The sequence below is a fragment of the Triturus cristatus genome, chromosome 12, assembly GCF_964204655.1.
Source record: "Triturus cristatus chromosome 12, aTriCri1.1, whole genome shotgun sequence".
NCBI classification, from domain to species: domain Eukaryota; kingdom Metazoa; phylum Chordata; class Amphibia; order Caudata; family Salamandridae; genus Triturus; species Triturus cristatus.
Window position 1 is genome coordinate 561,319,856 of NC_140595.1, and position 22,849 is coordinate 561,342,704.

The window sequence follows — 22,849 nt, forward strand, 5'->3', positions numbered from 1 at the left end:
CACTCCCAAGTGTAGAGCCTGGTTGCCAGCTACATCCAGAGATCAGTAGCTTGTGAGAGAAGCTGTTTGACCATGCCACACTGCAGACATGAAGTGGCCTGGCCACTGGTTGCAAGGTCATCTAAGCATTACTATTTGCTGTTGGACATTGCCATCGAGGCACAGGGAAAGAGTTGTCAACTTTTGCAGACATGAAAATGAGTTATCTTTACCACTCACCTTTTTCATGTTGTAGAAAAGCTTTATGCACTTTCTTTTTGCATTGAGGGGTGTTGAAAATTACCTTACCTTAACTCTCTGTACTCGACCGAGATTTTAGAGAGTTAGCAGGATGAGGTCACCTTTAGTCCAGAACTATTGACGGTATCTCTGTAACCATGCTATTCTAGAGTTGCATACATTTAAACTCCTGTTGCATAACTCAGTAGGTCAATTGTTTCCAGCTTTGATCTTGGTGTTGTCTGTTCCTACACTGGTATACCCACACCTGTGGATACCCCAGACACTGGACTTTCTTGACTGTGAGCAGAGAAAGATTAATTCAGTGTTTCTTGTACTCCTTTATTTGAAGGAATCCACAGTTTCAGAATATTAGACCATGTCCTTGTGGTTAGTAATGTGTAGCTTTAATAGACATCAAAGAGACCAGGGAACTGTCTCTTACGCTTCTCTTTCCATTTCATCGAGGGGCTGATCCCACCTAGCCTACAAAGAAGAAAAGGATGAGATCAATATGTTGCCCCTTTGTTCCAGTGCTTCTTATTCTTAGTTCTTTCCCACTTCCAACAAGTAGAAAAGCCACCCTTACCTTTATCTCTAGGGACCAATCAATACATCCAACTTACTTGCAGAGATTGGTGAATTCAGTATGCTGCCTGGCAGTTCTGGATTCGTCCCCTTGCAGGGCACAACCTTCACCCTTGCTTTGGAGGCTCTGGGAGCAGGGACTTACCTTCATTTGCAAAAGATGTGCCACTGTCATCCCCTAGCTGTCCTTTTAAAGAATATTTAATCAAGAAAGTCTAGTACATGTATACTCACTAGTGAAGACTTCAGTTCCAGTTTTAGCATACAGATGTCCCCGCAATAAATACAAATATATAAATAAGTTTGGATAATAATAGGGTTTGTTCACAGTTTCTGTATTGTTATTGATTGTCAGCGGTGTTGTATTCAGTGCCATCAATTGTCATTTCTCATTCCAACTGCATGTATGTCTGTGTATGTACATGTACATGTATAAGATAAAAAATGCATAATATACTCCAATATACATACCCTGATATTATGTTTGAGGTGGAAGCCAGCGGTCCCACTAATATGCTGTATACAGCATTATAAAGGGTACATTTCAAAACAAGACTACAATTCCACTGCTGGTGAAAAGATTTGTCATTGCAATTTCAAGTCCGTTGTAAACTTGGGAAGTCCACTAAAAACCTTGAGATGGGGGAGAAAAATCCCCAGACGTGGAACATCTTAACTAATTTAGACTTTCCCATACATGCCACCCCCCCCCCCCCTTCCTATGTAGGCTGTAACATCTGCACTTTTGCACTTTATTGACAATTAGACACTTTGGAATATGCTTTCCCCGGGGGTAGGAACTATGATACCTGAGCACATTGCACTTTACTACTACTGCTGATTGGTTGGTCATATAAGCGCTCTCCATACCTGGGAAGGGTTGAACAACAGCACGTGACACTTTAAAGGAAATTGCAGCAGTTTAATAGAAAGTGCTGCTTCCTGGTTAGGGCAGGTAAACGTTTCCTGCACGTATCCTTCCTATGAACTTGTACTTATTATCATAAGCCATTTCTTTCTCTACGAAGGATACAATAATTGCATTTTGCATCACCTTTTGAAAATTGCACTTTTGAACAGGCTGCCCCCCCATTTTGAGGTAGGATAAATAATTCCAGGGTATGTTGGATCCTAACGCATTTGCACTTTATTAGATAACCTAAGCAGATGAAGTGATTGGTCTAAAAAAAATGTCAGAGAGGCAATTAATGCATCTACATGTTAAATCTAAATACCCCAGGAAATGGGAGACATATAAAGTGAAAACAAGGGAAAGTAATTAAATGTGGCATGTGGGCATATTGTACCTTTCTTGCACTTTAAATATGGCATCCCTATTATTGGGTGTGCCTCCTTAAAAAGAAAAGAAATGAAAGGAATGATTTTAAAGGGGACGTGGTGCACAGAATTAGGAGGTCGCATGGGAGGCAATTATGATCGCCTTTTAATCACAGACGGCTCGTTTTCTTCCTCTTGTTTTTTCTAAATGGGTTAAATGAAATGTATGTCAAAAAAAGAAGCAAAAAAGAATTGTAGGAAAAATAAAAATAAAAAATAAATTTGAACATAAATGCATATATACGAAGGAGAATTAGGTTTTCTCAAGCATGATGTGGTAAACTACAGATGGTGGGGAATAGTAGCCAAGACAAGAAATCAAGTGTATCGCTCTTGTGGTCACTTAAGGGTCAACAACATTGAGAAGGGACACAGGATATAATGAACACAATGTAGAACCCATAGTGACCCAGTAGAAGGCAATTTGCCGACACGCGTTGGTCCGATCTTGCATGTGTATATTTGCCATGAAAGAAGCAAAATAAAAATGAACCTTTTAAAAACTGACCTTGAAAGTAGTGGAGTTGCAGTTTGTTGACCAGGTGCCGCTGGATTCGGTCTTCGGGAGAAGAATGCCAAAAGGAGATATATATATAATGTACTTTATTTAATTATACAGATAAGTGCACAGCTCATGACGCGTTTCGGGCCGCCTGGCCCTTGCTCTCATGATAATATATATATATAATGTTTATGAATACACGCACCTATATATAGGTACATATACAATTTTCACATTTGAAACCTTAATAGCTTTACAAATTGAATGCCTGATGAATCATATCACATGAGAAAATTAGTCATGAACCTTGTACAACACTCATTTTGTTTTAGGTTGTCATTAGAACACTGTCTGGTAATGAGTTACTCGAAGCTGAAGAAAACACTTTGAAGGAAAAAGACGACGCTGATTCCGAAGTGTCTGAGGGTCAGTTGGATGAGAGCGTGCTTAATTCAGATGATGAAACCGACATTACTGAACAACTAGAAACTGAAGGTATCTTTTAAAACGACCGCACTGTGTAGTAATGTTTCATACTTTCTGAGAGATCTACTTCGAAATGAATACATGCACCGCCCCCCCGACCCCCATTGGATTCTAACATCTTTGTGAGCTTCAACTTTATAAAGAAAACTGTAATTAAAGCTGCTGTCCTTTATGGCTAAATACTGAGGGGATTTGAGATTACACCCTGTCACACCCCAAGTTGCTCTGTGATCTCTCCATACTGGCACAAGCATCTCATTCTCCCTTATTTCTCCCCTGTCTTCCCTCCCTCCTTAGTAACTCCCTCTGTCATCTTTTAACCCCTCACCCCCTTTGCCTCTCTCCTCGCTCCCTTGGTTAATATTCCCTCATGAAAGTCCATGGCTCAGTCGAACCCACAGCCTCTTTTGCTGAAGAGAAACAATTCATGTGCGGCTAGAATTTTATCACTGCACCACCTCCCTGGGTACTTGTACAGTACAGTAGGATGACAAATAGAATGGCTTGCTAGGTTTAATGAGCCCGAGGAATAAGTTTGGTAATAGCACTGAACTTCAGAATGCTTAAAATGTTTTGTATTGTTGACAAATTTACCCCAAAGTAGGTGAAGTTAATGTTACAAAAAGATGTACATTAGTTAATGATCGGTTACGTGCAATAAAACTTGGAGTTTCCAAAAGTAGGTAACTTATTCATTTCAAACCTCTTGAAGTAATATCAGTCCTTACAGCACACAGCACTTTACCTCTGTTGGGGGCAGAGGCACGCCACACTTTTCTCCCGCCGGGGGAGAAGGCACTCTGCACTTTCATCCTGCCAGTGGCCGTGGTGAGGACTCCACCTCCAAGAAGCCTTAGCGCCAGGAGGCGCTACCGTCATCCTTCTACGCCCGGAGGCGCACAGGTACAGCCCAGGGCTCCCGTGGCGCGGGAAGCCCTTACAGCACACAGCACTTTACCTCTGTTGGGGGCAGGGGCACACCACACTTTCATTCTGCCTGGGCCTGTCCATGCCCGTCGGAGCCTGGAGGAGGTTTGGCTGGGCCTACTCCCTTACATCTGTTTGTCAGGCCAGAAGAAACCAAAGGTACTGTTGATCTCATTCTCTTATTTCTGGAAGCCCAACGTTTTACTAGTTTTGATCGTTTTTGCATATTATAACTGGAAAACACCTATCTGGGATTACAATGAGCAGAAGGAGGGGTCATAAGGAAAACCAAGGAGGTGGACCTGCTGGGACCCTGGACACCTTCTTAACAAGGGCTGAATCTGCCCTTGCTCATGAAATTGAACTGAGAGAAGGCTTTCCTTGGACTCACTTATCGCTCAAAAACGCTCCTCCTTAGGTGAACAAGCCCTAGGCATTGATCCCCCGATTTCTGGACAATCAATAAGTGAGTCCGCAAGCGCTATAGCTCCAACGTCAAATTCCTCTTTATCTACTGACACTACATTGGAACGCTCTAAAGCCACTAAGGAGCAGTTAGTGTCTCCACAAGTGGAGAGTAGCAACCCAGAGCCAAAGACTAGGAAGAGAAAGGGAGGTGGTACTTTAAAGCAAAAAACATTGAAAAGGGTTTGTACGGAGAAAAGTACTGGGAAGGAGGAACTGGATGTAGGACTTCCCTTACAGAGAGCTACAAGGCCTAAGGATATCATCAATCAACCTAACCTGGGGAATGACCATGACCATGTCCATGACTCTGACCCGTTGAAAAGAATAGCGACTATGGTCCCTGTACTTTTAAACCCTATATTGTATAAATTAACCCAAATAGAGGAAAAGTTATCCTCCTTTGAGGCCTGTTGCTTATTGAACCAAGCCCCCCCAAATACTATTGAGTTAATAGATAAAGTGAGGCTGACCTCCCAGCCACGCAGGGTGCCCCCTGTGGTGACTGATAGAACGGGAAGTCGTGACCTACCACAAGCAACAGGGTTGCCTACTCATTTGTCGGGTTCTGAGCGTGAATTAGCAAAAAAGGTGAGTGCTACTGCACATAATAACCATTATTAGATTCCGACTCAAACTACCATAGATACTAATGGTTGCACTAGGTGACATGATGAACCCCAAGGATCTAATAGGACTATGATCGCCCACCCTTATGCTAAACCGTCTATAACCTCTACACTCTTAGAGGCTAGAGCCCCAGCTTCTTGTTCTGGAAGGGAGGTTTCCCTGCACCTAGCAGAGGCCGTGAATTTCAAAGGAAGGTTAGATCTTCTACCAGTGGCCTGCCCGTATGTAATAGTCCTAGCAAATGTACCAGTACTGAAAGCGAATCTACTAGAGTCTACGGAGCAGTTAATATATAAAGCTCAGCATTGGCTTACCAACTGTACAGGGGAAAACTCTAATGTGTATAAACATATTATTATGGCTAGGAGTGTTAACTGGGTAGGAAGAGCTCCCAAGACTATGAAAGGTGATTGCATTATTCTAAACTTTGACAACCATCATATAGTGTGTGATTTATTAACTATGTTACCAAGTACTGCATCGTTCTACTCTGAAATTTGTGCCCTTCCATTGGGTTTCTTTTACAAACCTAATTTTTCACTGCAGCCCCCTCTCTTTAGAGTACATAAAGCCCGGAAGCTTGCTCGTCTACCGCTTAACCAGTCTCGTCTTCCCTCTGTTTCACCCTTACCTCTAAGCAATAGATTTGCTGCACTAAAAGGCATGCCTACCTGTGACTGATTGGATGAGCAGAGCCCAACAGCTAATGGTGCTGGTGAAATACCAATGCAAAACAGGTCTCTTATGCTCACTGTTCCTCTTGTAAATTCTCAACCCCAACTAACTACACAGATAGACAGTCCAAATTTGGCCCAGACATCGACACATCTAAAGAATACTTCGGGATCTGTTGCGGTAATCTCTTGGAATATCGCTGGGTACAATCAGAAAAAGTCTAATATGGAATGGTTGTCTTTGTTAACATCTAAAGATAATGTGTGCTTACAAGAGACTTGGGAAATTGATTTAATACACCCGAATGGGTATCGTTCATTTCAAACTCCTGCTATACCCTCATCAGCTGGTCGTGCTAAGGGTGGTCTACTGACCCTACTTTCTAATACTCTCCCTCTAAAAGTGAAGTCCTTTTTAAATAAATCACCATATTATCATATTATTTTATTAGAGTACTGTGTGGACCAATATTGGCTGCTTATCAATTTTTATAACAACAATTTTGGAAGCAACCAAGCAGCAGTGTTGGCTCCTTTAGAAAGAGACATTGATAATTTGCAGAAAAAGTGTACTAAATCCTGTAATATAATTTGGCTTGGGGATTTTAATGCTCATCCATGTGATAAGATTAATAATTCAGTCTGTGGAATGGTGGACGACGATGGGGAGAGTGTCCCCCATTTTAGTCACTCTGATTACGGTAACGGCCTAAACAGACTTATAACTGTAAATAATCTTGTGTTTTTAAATATTGTTGAAGTTTTAACTGGTCAGCTAGGATTTACTTTCTCTAGTAGTTCCTTCTCCTCTAAGCTTGATTATGCTCTGGTCTCTGAGCCTATTTTTACTCAATTTGAGATAAATTTTTATGCTTTTAGTGACCACGCTGCAGTAACTTTCCTCATCCCCGCTTTAATGAAAAAAGAATGCGCTCTTAAACTACATATAAACCCCGTAATTGCAAGGGAGAACGGAATTGTGTTGAAGTGGGAGAGAGTTGATACTGCGAAGTTTCTGGATAACTTAGTATCCAATCGAGTTGGGGAGATAATGTTATGCCTAGATCCGTTATCTGACGATAGCATGGTCACAGCTTTTGAGCTGATTTTATTAGGAGTTAAAAATAATCTAATTTATGTTATACTCTATGGCCATTGTAAGAAATATAGTTGATTTGATGAGGACTGTTAAAAATCACTAAAAAATCTTCACATGGCCTTGAAGTCCAAACCCTGTAACTTATCTTTGGTTAAGTCATTGCGACAGGCTTATAAAAAAGCAAGGACATCAAGGCTGAAAGCCGTAAAGGAAGAGTGGTGGGAAAATTTGCAAAAGACTGCTTCATTCAAAAGTTCACAGGCATTGTGGTCTGTGATTAACGCACCTTTCCTAAGAGACGAGCACTCCATGTCCATAGATACCCATGTTGAAAAAGAGGAATGGGTATTTTGAAGGTCTATTTGGAACCAATGAGAAGGCAATTACTCAGACTACCTCAGCAAGTTTAGTTGGGGCAGGAGGTACTGTCAGGTTTACACTGGAAGAAATAAAGTATGCTTTGAATCAGTGCAAACATGCAAAGGCACCGGGACCTGATGGTGTCCCAATTGATTTGTTTTTGGATAATCAAGACCTCTGGGCCCAGCTTTTAACAAATGTTTTTAATAAAATTACCCAAGTAGGCACTCCTCCTTCGTGGAAGACGACTGTAATTGTCCCCATATATAGCAAGCATTGGCATAGCCAATAGGTCTTGCCTTTGGGACCTTATAAGTGTTTAGCCATGCAACAGTTGCATAACTAAATACTTATAAGGTCCCAAAAGCGAGACCTATTGGCTATGCAAAGCGGCCGTGTGACCGTGAAAGTGATCGCGATCACGATCAAACATCAAAGCGGCAGTGCGGCCGCGAAACCGAAAGTAATCGCGGTACACCTGCACTGTAGCTCTAGGCTGGCCTGGTAACACTTTTTGGAGCCCTCTCAATAAGTCTCGCCAGACCAGCGCATGCGCTGGGTCAGGCGAGACCTAAAAAGGGGGATAGGTCAATTCCAAAAAACTATAGGCCTATATCCCTGATAGACTCCACTGCAAAATTAATGCGCCGGCTGCTATTAAATAGACTTGAGGAATGGGCTCTGGATAAGAATATTATAATCTCATGTCAGTTTGGTTTTAGAAAAGGGAAAGGCACTGGATCAGTGCCTGAACCTGAGCCTAATAATTGCTAAATATACGGCAGCAAAAAATGGCCATTTGTATCTTGCCTTCATGGATCTGTCGGCAGCCGTTGTCTGCGTGGCACAGCCTAGCCTGTGGCAGATCATGGAGGCAATGGAGATTGACCTACAGATCATTAACATTATTCGTGATCTGTATTCAGGCGTCTCAGCTTGTGTTCGTTATGGAAAGGGAGGCGAGTGTACTAGGCATTTTAAAATTGCTAGAGGCGTGAGACAGGGTTGCGTGCTCGCGTCCTTCCTATTTGCACTCTAGACCAATGAGGTTGAATCTGCTCTGCTGGGATCCACTCCAGATGTTCCCTATATTAACTCATTACAAATACCAATACTGCTATATGAGGACGACGCAGTGATTTTAGCTCGTACTAGCAATGCCCTGCATCGATTAGTGTTGGAATACAGGAAATTTATGAACAAGCTGAACATGAAAATGAACTTTTCAAAGTTCTTTGTCCTAGTGGCAGGTTCAAAGCAGCGGAAACAGCCACAAATTAACACTGAAGGGGGAAAGCTGGGAGTTGTGGATTCCTTTTAATTATTTAGGGATTATGTTTGATCGTCATAATAACTGGCAAAGTATGGTTATAAATAGGGGACTACAGATGGAAAAGAACATTGGGGCTCTTTTTAAATTTATTTAAAAAAGTTGGTTAGAAACCTGTTGAAGCAATAAAGAAACTTTATGAAGCAAAAACGGTATCTGCTGCCACTTATGGGGCAGCTGTTTGGGACACCAGAGATTGCTCGAAACTACAATGCATAGAAGACATTTTTGGGAAAAATGTAGTCTCAGTGCCAAAGTCATGCTCTAATTTAGGGATATTTTGAATGACGTCTTGAAATTAGATGGTGTGAGTAATATCAGCTGGCCATGTTATGTTGAATCCACTCTTAAAGCAGCTGGGTTACATCATCTTTTTGCAAACCCTACAACCTATTGGTCTATTTCAAAGAAAGACATGAAAAATCGTTTGCTATCTAGATTGCAGGCAAAAAGGGAGGCTTCTGATTCTAAGCTGTCTACAGTTAGAGCATACATGGCAGTCCCTAACACAATGCAAATGGATGTGAACTCAACGTATTTATCGTTTGTCATTAATTTACAACACAGATATATTTTGGTGAGATTTTGGCTAAACTACATCCCCTTGATGCTGGGTCTTCCCCGTAACATTTATGTAATCTCCGATCTCCCATATTGAAAGAAACACATAGTGACAGATCCCGTACCTTAGAATATCCCCAGGCGTCAGACTGGATTCGGAAAGTTTTCATCAGCAGTACCCCTTTGTGTCAGTAGGTGGCGTCATGCGGCTCCGTGTCCGTCGTTGGCGTTGTGATCGCCGAGATGACATCGTGGGCGCTACTTAGACGCCGCCCATGCGCTTACGTCAGTTCTTTCTTTTTCCGCGCCAGCAAGCGCAGATCCGGGAAGAGCAGTTACCCTTAGTCATTTTTTGACTAACTTTTTGAGGCTTTTTGTCTCCATTTTTTCATCGAGTCTTCGACTCCTGGTGCAGTTAGGATGCCCGGTTTTAAGTCCTGCGAGAACTGTCACTGAATGATGTCAGTGACGGATCCGCACCGAGTATGTCTTTTTTCCTTGGGGCGCAACGACGACCCCAAGTCATGCCCCGACTGCCGGGCGATGGCGCCGAAGTCTTTGCTGGAGCAGTCCCGAAAGCTTCTTGAGTTCCAGCAGTCAGCTCCGCGCCATTCAAGGTCCCGGTACCGCGGGAGGTCGAGGGACCGTGCGCGGAGTCATCATCATCGGTCCTCCGGTTCCAAGTCTTCACACTCTGGGTCAGGTAAGGGGAAGCACAAGAAGTCGAACAAGCGTCATCGTTCTCTGACTTCCCCTCGCCGGTGGCGCGACATAGCTGAGAGTGCGGGTGCTGCCTCCCCTGCGGCTCCGGCGGAGCCTGTGGAGTCGCCGCCAGCATACCCGCCCTTCCCGGGTCCGTCGGCCACTCCGACCCAGATACAGGAATTCCTGTCGGCCATGGCTCGACTATTTGGGCCGTTGGCTCCCGCCGGTGTGCCTTCGGGTCCCGACTGGGGGTCCCCGCAATCCCTCGCCGGCCTGGATCCTGTTCGATGCCGGTTGACCTCATTAAACCTCCACTGACGTCGATCCCACCGGCACCACTTCCGACGTCACCCGCTCCTCGGGACGACGTCGACCCTGGTTTCAGCCCCGAAGGGGACGCGGCGTCGGTCGATGCCGTTCTCGACGTCGCTCTGGGATTTCTATCCCCATGTCCCTATTCCTTATTTTCGACCTGTAGAACGGCCTGAGGAAGAAGGGGAGGACTGGGAGGGGCCTGAGGACCCTCTTGCAGCTGATTGCGAGTATGAAGAGGACTGGGCAGAGCAGTTGGAGGAAGCCAGTGGTCTGGATACCTCTCCAGACCTTGGCATGCAGTCTCCTCTTACCGCGGCTACGGAGGAGGGCGCTAGTTATGCGGTGGTGTTACATAGGGTGGCCGAGGCCCTACACCTCGAGCTCCCTACGGTGGCCATCAGGACTAACCTCCTGACAGAAGTGCTTCAGCCAGCCGCTACTTCTGTGGAACCACTGCTCTCTTTCAACGAAGCGCTTTCCGACGTTCTTTTGGGCACCTGGTCCAGGCCCACCACAGGGGCTCTTGTGGATAGGAACGTGGCCCGCCGCCATTGCCCGGCTCCGGGTGACCCCATTTTCCTCTCCCAACACCCCACCCCTGAGAGCTTGGTTGTCCAAGCCTCTGCTTCCACAACCGCCTTCCCTTCCGCACCTCCGGATAGGTAATCCAAGAAACTGGATCAGTTCGCGAAGAAGATTTTTTCTTCTGCCAGTTCTGCGCTGCGGTCCGTGAACACTGTATACCTCTTGAGCCGTTATTCCCACTGTGTTTGGTATACGGTGACGTCAGTGCTGCCTCAGTGTCCGGAGGAGGCCCAGACAGCTCTCCAAGGCTGTTGCAGAGGGGAGAGACGCAGCGAAGTTCATGATTTGTTGTGGCCTAGACACCGCCGACTCACTGGGCAGATCGATTGCAACGACTGTGTTGAGGACAACTGGATTTTCGGGGGATGTCCAATCCACACTTATGGACATGCCCTTTGATGGCCGTCGCCTCTTTGGCGACAAAGCAGACCACGCGTTGGACAGGTTCAAGGACTCACGGGCTACGGCCAAGTCCTTAGGGCTCTACGCAGTCCGCTCTTCGCCGCTGCCTGCTTTTCGTTCCTTTCGTGGCACCGGAAGGGGCGCCCGCAGCGTGGCGGACCAAAGGGCCAGCGAGCGGGTCAGTCCACCTCCACCCCGGCCACTACTGCCTCCAAACCTTCCTAGTCCAAACTTCCAGGTCCATCAAACACCAGTGGATGGCAGGATTCGCCATCACCTCCCCCACTCGCGCACCATCACATCAGACAGGTGGGTTTTAGAGATAGTCCAAAGGGGCTACTCTCTCCCCTTCGAGACTACCCCATGCCACCTCAGTACCACCGCATGTCGGGGGATCACTTAACGCTTCTTCAGCAGAAAGTTGCGGCCATCTTGGCCAAGGGGGCCATCGAGCGCGACTACTTTCTGGTTCCAAAGAAGGACAAGGGCCTGCGTCCTAGCTTAGACCTCCGGAACGTCAATCGCTTCCTCCGCAAAGAGAAGTTCACGATGATCACTTTGGCTCAGGTCTTGTCTGCTCTCGACCCACAAGACTGGATGGTAGCGCTGAACTTGCAGGACGCTTACTTCCACATCCCAGTCCTGCGGGCCCACCGGCGTTACCTGCGGTTCACGGTAGGCCACAAGCACTTTCAGTTCACCGTGCTCCCTTTTGGCCTTACCAGCGCCCCTCGGGTGTTCACGAAAGTGATGGCGGTGGTTGCAGCTCATCTGCGCAGATCAGGGGTTTCAGTATTCCTCTATCTCGACGACTGGCTGTTGCAGGCGGGCTCGCCCCAGACAGTCGTCTCCCACCTCCAGACTACGGCCGACCTCCTGCATTTGCTGGGGTTCTCCATCAATGTGCCGCACCTGATTTCCTCTGAGAAGCCATATTCCTCATGTGTGCTCCTTTCGAGCCTCTACACAACTGTCCTCTTCGTCTCTTGACCTTGAAGACTACCTTCCTGGTTGCCATCACCTCTGCTAGGCGAGTGAGTGAGCTCCAGGCTCTTTCTTGTAAACATCCTTTTCTATCAGTCCATCTGGACAAGGCTGTGCTCAGGCCCCGTCCTTCCTTTTTGCCAAAAGTTTGTTACAGCCTTTCACATTGGGCAGAACATTACCTTGCCCACCTTCTCTCTGCCTCCGCATCCTTCCAGAGAGGAAGAGAGGCTCCACCGTCTGGACCCAAAACGTGCGCTCTCATTCTATCTCAACCGCACATAACAGTTCCGGTTGGATGACCAACTCTTTGTTGGCTACGTTGGCACCAAGAAAGGTCGGGTGGTGCATAAGAGGACTGTCTCCCGCTGGGTTGTTTTGTGCATCAAAGCCTGTTACTCTTTGGCTAAAAAAGAGCCACCGGTGGGGCTGCGTGCTCATTCCACTAGAGCAACTGCAGCCACAACTGCACTGTGACGTGGTGTCCCCCTGCAAGACATTTGTCAGGCAGCCATGTGGGCCTCGCACACGTTTACTAAGCATTACTGCCTTGACAGCCAAGTCTGGAGAGACAGCTTCTTTGGCTGTTCTGTTCTCCGGGACTTTCTGGTGTGATCTTGGTTCGCAGACCCACCACCAGGTTTGGTATTGCTGGGGTATCTATTCTATGGTAAGGAATCTATCACTATGTGTTTCTTTCAGATGAACAAGTTACTTACCTTCGGTAACAATATATCTGTAAGAAACATTAGTAGTGATAGATTCCTTACCGCCCCCCCCTCCTCCCCGTTCTGCGAACTGATTTCTAGGGTTAAGGTCGTCCCTTTCAGGGCCCTAGTTTCAATGCACCAGTGGTCAGTATCTTGCATGGCTCTGCGTTCCTGGTGCGGAAAGTCGTGTACAGAACTGACGTCCGCGCGGGCAGCATCTAAGTAGCACCCACGACGTCATCTCGGCGACCACGTCGCCAACGACTGACGCGGAGCCGCACGAAGCCACCTACCGACGCGCAGGGGTACTGCTGACGAAAACTTTTCAGATCCAGTCTGACGCCTGGGGATATTCTAAAGTAAGGAATCTATCATTACTAATGTTTCTTACAGATATATCGTTACCGAAGGTAAGTAACTTGTTCTTTGTACATGTAATGATTGATCCACTCAGAATGATTTGCACTTCTTGTTTTTTTGTACATTTTATTGTGAAGAAAGGAAAAGGTTTATTGTCCCACTCATACGTAAAATGAACTTTAGGCAGTGTTGTGTGGCCCTTTATTACTTGCAGTTATTGTCTGACGCTTTTATATGTCTCACATTGGCGTCCTTCTTTTTATCTGCTCTAAGAAAGAGACGTTCAGTCTGCTAGTTTTATACTTAACAGAGGAACTAACCTATTGAACTGTGTTAATAACTGTGTGTGTATATGAACATGCCCCTTTTTTACCTTCTTTCTTTTATAATAGGAATAATATATTCTAACGTCTTTCCTCCTTTGATAATTTTGCTGTAACCCTTGTATTTTAAGCTTATTGCAATGTCGACAAATGTTTTATCTGTAGTATACTTTTTATGCCACCATTGTGCTGGCGAAATAAAGTTGTTTCTGACTGACAATATCAGTCCACGGGTATTTATTGTATTTGCTCATCTCTTGGCAACTACATTATAACCAGCCTTCCCTCAAAGTCATAAGGACATTTTTCTGCAAAAAATGGCAAATAATCCACAGTTTAATATTTATCTGCAAAAAAATGGAAAATAATCCACGTGTGGTCACCTAGTGATGTAGAACATTTAGACAGGAGTGTGGGATGATATGGATTTATTATGTATGCAAACATCAGTATGTCTGGGATGGCTAAAGGGGAAAAACAAAAAAAGAAGAAAAGGCAGGAGGCTTCCTCAGGGCATAGTTCAGTCACTGTCTGCAGAGTCCTTGTCAGCTCCCGGGACCTGGGTGCTGATGTGGTTGTTTCCTGGTGGTCTCCGCCAAGGCCGCTGGAGGAAGGGAACTGGGGGTTGTACAGCCCTCAGGGAAAAGAAGCGAAACAATAGTCAGGTCTATGACTAAGAAGGGGGAGTTCACCGTCACCTGTACCCGGGGAGCTGGTAGTGCAAGGTCTTCAGGGGCTAGGAGTGAGGGGTTTTAGTACAAAATGTCTGTGGTGTGATTAGACTCCCAGTTTCCACCACCCCACAGTGAGATAAGAGATAAAAGGCACTTGCCTAGTGCCACTACCTTCCTGGGTCGTGGCAGAGGGAGTCTCATTGCCCTCCTCTTCTCCGGGTCGGCTGGACTCTAACGCGTTGCCTCTGGGTGGTTGTGTTGGGTCTTCTCCTCCTCTGCAGGCTCCTTCTCCCTCTTCGGGGGTCAGTCGTGATCCTCCTTGCTCCGGTTCCTCTCTCGGGACAACGAGCTGCCCTTCTCCGTCCTCGGCGTTCTTTTCCGCCCCATCTTGCTCCTCCTTACGAGCGCACGTCGCGCTGACTGCGCCGTCTATAACGCTCACCTTGCGTTTCTGGCTGCTTAATACAGGTGCCATGTTGGAATCCCCACTCGGAAACAGCGCGGGATTGCACTGCCTTCCTTCCCAGTATGTACGATCGGGCCATACAGTTGTAAGATACCGTGACAAGAAATCCACATTCCCCTGGGTTCGGCCTGATGCATGGAGGGCCTGGAAAGAGAAAGGCTGTCAGGACAAAAACCAACGGAGAACTTTGGGATTTCTGTCTTTATGTGTGGCTAGCCAGGTGAGGGGAGCATGGTCGGTAATTAAAAAAAAGGTTTTCCCCAGTAAGTAGTACTGTAAGGCTTCCATGGCCTACTTGATGGCCAAGGACTCCTTTTCCATGGTGGCGTAATGTGTCTCACGAGAAAACAGTTTTCGGCTGAGATACAGTATGGGTCTGAGGTCCCCATTCTGATCGGGTTAGGACAAAACGGCCCCTAAGCCTCAATCAGAGGCGTTTGTTTGCAGGACGAACGATTTGTTAAAATCAGGACACATTAACACAAGTGCTTGACATAGCAGTTGTTTTTAGAGTATTGAAACTTTTCTCCATTTTATGAGTTCATTTGGGTGTCGAAGCGATAATAGGTCGGTGAGTGGACAAGCAATGGTGGAAAAGTTAGGAATGAATCGTCTGTAATACCCTACCTGCCCCAGGAAGGCCCGTACGTCTTTCTTTGTGGTTGGTCTTGGGATCCCTTGTATTACTTCTAGTTTGTTGTGTTGTGGCTTTAGCGTTCCTGCATGTATGGTGTATCCCAAATATTTTAAGTGTTCAGTTCCAAGGGTGGTCTTTTTGGGGTTTAGTGTCAGTCCTGACTTGTGTAGAGAGTGAGAAACATGTTGCAAATGCTGTAGATGAGTTTCCCAATCCGGACTGTACACCACAATGTCGTCAAGATAGGCTACCACATATTCCTTATGGCCTCGTAAGATGACGTCCTTCAACCTTTGAAAGGTAGCGGGGGCCCTGTGTAGGCCAAAGGGCATGACTTTAAACTGGTACAGACCCGAGGGAGTGGAAAAGGCTGTTTTCTCTCTGGCCATCTGACTAAGGGGTATCTGCCAGTATCCTTTTGTTAGGTCGATGGTTGAAATTACCCAGGCCCCTCCCAGTCTTTCTACCAGCTCATCAACCCTGGGCATAGGATAGCTGTCAAACTTGGAGTGGACGTTCAATTGGCGGAAGTCTATACAGAACCTCAGACTGCCGTCTGGCTTCAGGACTAACACCACCGGTGAGCACCAATTGCTGTGAGAGGGTTCTACAATGTCTGCCTGTAGCATAGCCTGTACTTCCTGTTCTACTGCTTGTCGCCTGGCCTCGGGAATGCAACGAGGCCGTAGTTTTATCACTTTTCCTGCTTCTGTTTGGATGTTATGGTGTACCAAGGAAGTACGTTCTAGGTTGCTAGAGCATAGCCCCGAGAAGCCATCTAGCAATGTGTACAGCTGTTGTTTCTGGGCTGGGTTAAGTGTTTCCCTTGTGTTGGGTCTTTCAAGGTGGTCTCTACAGGTCGGTTGAAAGAGTATCTCTATGTGATTGGTGTGGGTAATGTGGTTAATAAAAACCACGGTGTTTCCGGTGTGCGGGGTCGGGTCTTCCACTTCTTCAATAGATTTATGTGGTACAACTGTCCGCGATGTCTGGTAAGGGGAACAGCTACTTTTTATGTAACAGGGGTTACTTGTTCTAGTATGGTGTACGGTCCTTGCCAGGTCGCTAGGAGTTTCTTGTCAGAGGAGGGTAAGAGTATCAATACTTTATCCCCTACTGCTAGCACACTAAGTCGGGAGTTTTTGTCGTAATTTGTTTTCTGCTTTTGTTGTGCACTTTCTAGGTTCTGGTGTACCTCTTCCCACAAAGTAGCCAGTGTTGCCTTCAACGTTGCTGAATACGACAGCAAAGGCCTTCCCTCATCCTCCTCCTCAGTCCACTGTTCGGCGGCCATCTCTGAAAGAGTGCGAGGGCGCCGCCTGAATAAAAGCTCAAATGGGCTAAAATGCGTTTACGTCTGTTCATGGGTTCTGACTGCAAACAATACCAGGGGAAGCTTGCAGTCCCAGTCTTTCCCGGTTTCTGTAATGCACTTCCTCAAGAGAGTTTATATAGTTTGGTTATATCTTTCCATCAAACCGTCCGTCTGAGGGTGATACACCGCCGTTCATATCTGACAGACCCCAAGAAGAGAGCAGATCTCTTTCATTAACCGCGACATGAAGGGGGTCCCCTGGTCAGTTAAGAGTTCTGAGGGAAACCCAACCCTTGAAAAGAAAGAGACCATAGCTTGAGCAACCGAAAGAGTGGTCATGCTTGTTAATTGTATCGCCTCAGGATAACGGGTGGCATAATCCACCAGGGCTAGTATGTATTGATGGCCCCTAGCCAAAGGCAAAAGGGGTCCCACAAGATCCATTCCCACCCGCCGGAATGGTATATCTATGATGGGTAAAGGGCGTAAGGGTGCCTTTTTATCGGTAGAGGGGTTGACCAACTGACACCTGCTGCAGAAAGAACAATACCGGGCTACTTCTTTGGATATTTCTGGCCAATAGAACTTTTCTAGCATATACCGTAGGGTATATTCCTGTCCGTAGTGTCCCAACTCCCCCTGTCTGGCTGTGAGCCAGATGCAAGGCTTGTTGACGAAATGCCAGGGGTACAAGAAGTTGTATCTTCTTGTGATCGGGATCCCCACTTACTCTATACAAGAGACCGTTTCTCACTCAAAAGTATGGGCCTACCTTGTGGGGGTCTTCTTCTTGTGCCTGGTCCAATGCGTTTCTCAGGGTGCTGTCATCCCTTTGTGCTGTTCTAAAGCTTCAGGCTGGACAACTGCTATTCTCTGAGGAAGAAAGAAGACAAGTGACGGGGGAGGACAAGGTTGACGCATACGCTGCGCGTTCTTTCCTCTTTTCTGATCTTGTCTTTGGGATTTTTGTCTCAGTCGGTGTTATTTCAACAGTGGAGTAGAGGGCTTCCCGTAACCACTTGATTTCGTGGCCTTTCCCGGCTATGTTTGCCAAGTATTCATCAAACCGGGGTAAGTCTGTTCCAAGGAGCACTTTCTCCGGGAGGTTTGGTACCACCCCGACCCGGCGTACTTGGGAGTCCCCCTCTATTTCTATCAGGACGTCTGCTACAGGATATGGGCGTACGTCCCTATGAACACAAGATACCTGTAGATGTGTCTCAGCTGAGACTTGGTTAATTGGAACCAGCTTTTGGGCTACTACAGTGTGATGACACCCTGTGTCTTACAATGCACTAACAGGTCGTCCATTGAGGCAAATGCTCTTTCTGTACTGTGTTGGGTTGTCCCTAGTGACTAATACCCTTCCCCGGGTGACTCCGACCTCCATGGGTTACACCCCATCACTTTTTATTGGGCAATTCCTGGCGATATGGCCCCACTCTGAGCATTTGAAGCACTGGGGTCCTGTTGGAGCTGGAAAGGGGTTCGTAGGTGGCTTTGCTGGCACTTTCGTCTCTCCCGACAGTCGACCTTCAGTATGTCTGAGAACCGTTCTATGGGGAGTTGGTGGGATACGTATAGTGTGGGCCTTAAATTCTGGTGACCTATGGTAGGCACATGCCAGTCCGACTGCTGTCTGCACGGTTAAGTGGGGTGTTGTTTTACCCAGGTTCGTGTGTTTGTGGGGAGGGCTTCTAGGTACTGTTCTAAATATATCCTCTCTGTAACCTCTTCCATAGACAACAGGATAGGTTGTAACCACCTCTCCCCTAAGTCTCTAACTCGATAATCCAACGCCCTGGGATTGTCCCCGACGACCCACCTTTCCCTATGAAACTTTGCCCTTTAATATTCAGTGTCATGTCCTAACCTTTCTAGGATGGTTTTCTTGATTTCAGGGTATGGTGTAAGACCAGAAGGGTTGGCCGCTTGATATGCGGCCTGTAGTTCGCCAGATAAGAGTGGGGCTATATATTGGCCCCATCGTTCAGGGGGCCAAGTGACTGTGGTTGCTACCCTCTCAAAATCAACAAAGAAATAGTCAGGATCATACCCTTCCTGATATTTTTGTAACACTGAGCTGGGATTGTGGATATCGCGTCAGTGAGGTGTAGAATGGCCGAGTCTTGTATCTGCTGATTAGTGGTTAAGAGGGTGGCTTGTTCCTTTAAGGCGTTTTTGAACGCCTCTCTTTCTTTGCTTCTTGGTTTTGCCGTTCTATGATCAGTTGTAAATGCCTCTGTCCTTCTGCTAACTGGGTGACCATGGCCTCCATGGTGATGGGTTGTGTCATGACTGTCTTTAATGACCTATCCCACTTCTGACACCACTGTAGGTCACCTAGTGTTGCAGAACACTTGGACAGGAGTGTGGTATAATATGGATTTATTAGGTATGGAAACACCAGTATGTCCGGGAGGACTAAAGGGGAACAACAAAAAAGAAGAAAAGGCCGGAGGCTTCCTTAGGGCATAGTTCAGTCACTGTCTGCAGAGTCCTTGTCAGCTGCCGGGACCTGGGTGCTGATTTGGTTGTTTCCTGGTGGTCTCTGCCAAGGTCGCTGGAGGAAGGGAACTGGGGGTTGTACAGCCCTCAGGGAAAAAGAAGCAAAACAATAGTCAGGTCTGTGACTAAGGAGGGGGAGTACACCGTCACCTGTACCCGGGGAGGTGGTAGTGCAAGGTCTTCAGGGGCTAGGAGTGAGGGGTTTTAGTGCAAACTGTCTGTAGTGTGATTAGACTCCCAGTTTCCACCACCCCGCAGTGAGATAAGAGATAAAAGGCACTGGAGCCACGACCCTCCTGGGTCGTGGCAGAGGGAGTCTCACCGCCCTCTTCTCCGGGTCGGCTGGACTCTAACGTGTTGCCTCTGGGCGGTTCCGGTGGTCGCGTTGGGCCTTCTCCTCCTCTGCAGGCTCCTTCTCCCTCTTCGGGGGTCTGTTGTGATCCTCCTTGCTCCGGTTCCTCTCTCGGGACGACGAGCTGCCCTTCTCCTTCCTCGGTGTTCTTTTCAGCCCCGTCTTGCTTCTCCTTATGGACGCACGTCACACTGGCTGCGGCGTCTAGAACGCTCACCTTGCGTTCCTGGCTGCTTAATACGGGCGCCATGTTGGAATCCCAGCTCTGGAACAGCGCAGGATTACACCACGGTTTAATAAAACAATGCATCATCATTTAATTTGATCACTGAGATGTGGCTTTGCCTTAAATTAGAATATAGCTTGAAATAGAAACCAGCTGTATATTGAATTGTTTTTAACATGTTTTATTTTTATTATAACAGATACCTTTGATAAAGAAGCCGAGTCCATTGTGTCTGATAGTGATGATGGCATTGTACCAGGTTCTGTGTCCAGGGGCATTAAACAGGTTAGTTTCTTTGCATATTGTAGCATTGGTTTGTGCTTGTATTGTTTGTGCTTCGAATAGTGCTGAAAGAAGTTGTTCAAACTGAAGGTGACAATAATTTTGTGTTCTACTACTCCTGTAATCCGAGCTTTAAAAATGGGAAAACATGTGAACTAATCTCCTAGGGGAGTGTCTACTTCATAGATAGAAGCCTTTTGGAGTGTTTTCTTTACTTTTGTTTAGCCCCCGACCTTCTAGAGTAATCTAGAGGGCCTCTAAAGTGAAGACAGAGCCTGGGGACAGCCACCTCCACGTGACAGGTCTGACTCCTTGGACCAAATGGATTCCATCGTCAAAATAGCTTTTTTTTAAAAAGGTTGATTCATACTTAAGAGTCTTAATTAATCCTGTAAATGCAGAAATAAAAAAAAGTCTTAAGCCCTCAAATGCAGAAATAAAAAATGGATTTCTATATAAGCATGGTTTCAAATTTAGAAGCGAGTTGTCTATGGCATTTTGCCTTTTAATGAAGCTTTAACAGACTTTATTAGAGATACATGGGAAAAAGTTCAGTCGACTCTAGTGACTGCCACATTTGCATCTTGCAAATAAATACCTGCAACAGTTGATTTATCCCTTTTATCCTCCAAAAGAGTGATTGTGCAATTCTCAGAGTGCAAAGAGAAGCAGTGAGCTGTTCTGCCTTGTATTAAATCTAAATGCTTTGATTCACGGGGCACAAAGAGTCCTGGTTAAGACAGTCCAGCTTTAAAACCTTACTTTGGCATTTCTCTTAACACAACAAACCTATGATTTCTAGGAGATGGTTTCATTCGCAGCACTAGAACTCCTGAAGTCAGACGTTTTAGGATTTAATCCAAGATGGCTATGTTGCTTTCTAGCAGGCGATGAAAACTGGCTTGGACACAGTATATGCCAGTGCATGGTCAATGACCTCAAGTTTAATTGTAAGGAGGCATGCTTGAATGCTTACAGCTGTGTTTTATAGTAATGTACAGGCACAGTTAATGGACCTGCCATTTGAAGGACAAAGGTTGTTTGGAGAGGAGACAGACTCCTTCCTGAAGTAGTTTAAGGTGCATTGTTCATTTGCTTAAATTCTGTGGTTATCTTCACAAGGCAACATAATCCATTAACAATACAAACCATATAGAGGTCACAGGCAACAATTGTATCAACTTTAGCCCTGTGCTAGCTCAGCAGCAGCCAGTGGCGTAAAATTAGCCCCCGCAACCCGGTTGTGCGAGGGCTAGCCACAGGCCCCTGGTCGGAAAGCTCCGGACTGGGGCTGGAGCATGGGGGCCCCTCTCCATGTTCTTTACAGGGGGGGCCCTCAACTTTTGTTACGCCACTGGCAGCAGCAGCAATATTTTTGTGCCTTTAGAGGCAGAGATGGTGGAATAGAATGTCAGGCTACTTTGTTATCTTCATCCTCTGCATCAGCAACAATATAATTACTCTTAACCCATTCAGAATTCTTTTTTCAGATTTTGTGGCAGGGTTGTTTTCTGCCCTTCTGGAAAAAGCTCTCTCGCTTCTCCCATCAGTAATCTTTCCCCCCCCGGACAAACATTGTGAGAGGAGATATAAACCATTGCTTCTGTTACAAAGGGTTCAGGGTTGTTATCCCTGCTGTTTGACCATTCACTTTATATTATAGAGATGTTTGTCCAATTCTAGAAGTCTGGGGTTTGAGCAAGTCTTGTGTAATGTTATGTCACCAGGATGTGGTATTCAAAGCCATCAATTGTGTCATTTCTTATTCCAACTGCATGTGTGTCTGTGAATGTACATACATTAAAAAAATATATAATATACTTTAATATACATATCTTATTATAATATTTTTAGTGGAAGCCAGCAGTCCCTCCACTGACAACACCTCCACCCCCTCCGACGCCGGTTGTGTCCCCAGCCGGCGTCGCCCCGGCCTCCATCCTGACCTGGAAACGGAGCCAGACGCTGGATCTGGCGCCCAGCAGTACTTTTGTACCATTGTTCTATCCTGGCATTCCTTTTCACCCTGAGTGCAGCCAGAAGAGGACGAGGAGAACTGGGAGGGGTCTGGTGACGCTTTAGCTGACCAATTGAGTGAACCAGACTGGAGAGAGGAGTTGGGGGATGCCAGTGGTCTGGATACCTCACCATACCCTGGTATGTTTTCTCCCCCTACCATGGCTACGGAGGAGGAACCCTCACACGCAGTGGTGTTGCGTAGGGCAGCTGAGGCCTTGAATCTAGAGCTTCCTGCGGTGGCGGTCAGGACCTACCTCCTCACCGAGGTGCTTCAACCGGCAGCGGCCTCTTCGGAGCCCATACTGCCGTTCAATGAGGCCCTTACTGACATCCTTCTGGGCACCTGGTCCAAGCCCAGCACAGGCGCTCCTGTGGATAGGATGATTCCTAACGCCAGCACCCGGCCCCGGGCGACCCACTTTTCCTCTCCCAACACCCTACCCCCGAGAGCTTGGTGGTCCAAGCCTCTACTTCTAAGGGCACATTCTCTACTGCTCCCCCAGATAGGGAATCCAAGAAGCTGGATCATCTTGGGAAGAAGATGTTGTCTTCCGCCGGCTTGGGACTGCAATCGGTGAACACTGCATGTTTTTTGGGCTATTATTCCCACTCTGTTTTAGATACGGTTGCACAGGTGCTGCCACAGTGTCCGAAGGAGGCCCGGGCCACTCTCTCCCGTGCAGTCGCTGAGGGCAGAGATGCAGCGAAGTTTGACCCTTTTGGACATGCCCTTTGATGGCCGTCGCTTGTTTGGCGACAAAGCGGACAACGCGCTTGAGCGCTATATGGATTCTAGGGCTACGGACA

General features: G+C 46.6%; 1 protein-coding gene across 4 annotated transcripts in view; it reads left to right on the forward strand.

The window, feature by feature from the left end:
* The window catches only part of RPGRIP1L (RPGRIP1 like), a 673,080-nt gene that overhangs the window by 478,944 nt on the left and 171,287 nt on the right, over window positions 1–22,849 (forward strand). For all 4 annotated transcript variants that reach the window (XM_085639033.1, XM_085639032.1, XM_085639035.1 and 1 more), the window contains exons 21-22: window positions 2,980–3,142; window positions 19,941–20,026. In XM_085639033.1, coding sequence (XP_085495159.1) covers window positions 2,980–3,142; window positions 19,941–20,026 — 249 coding nt within the window. The remainder of the gene's footprint in view (window positions 1–2,979; window positions 3,143–19,940; window positions 20,027–22,849) is intronic.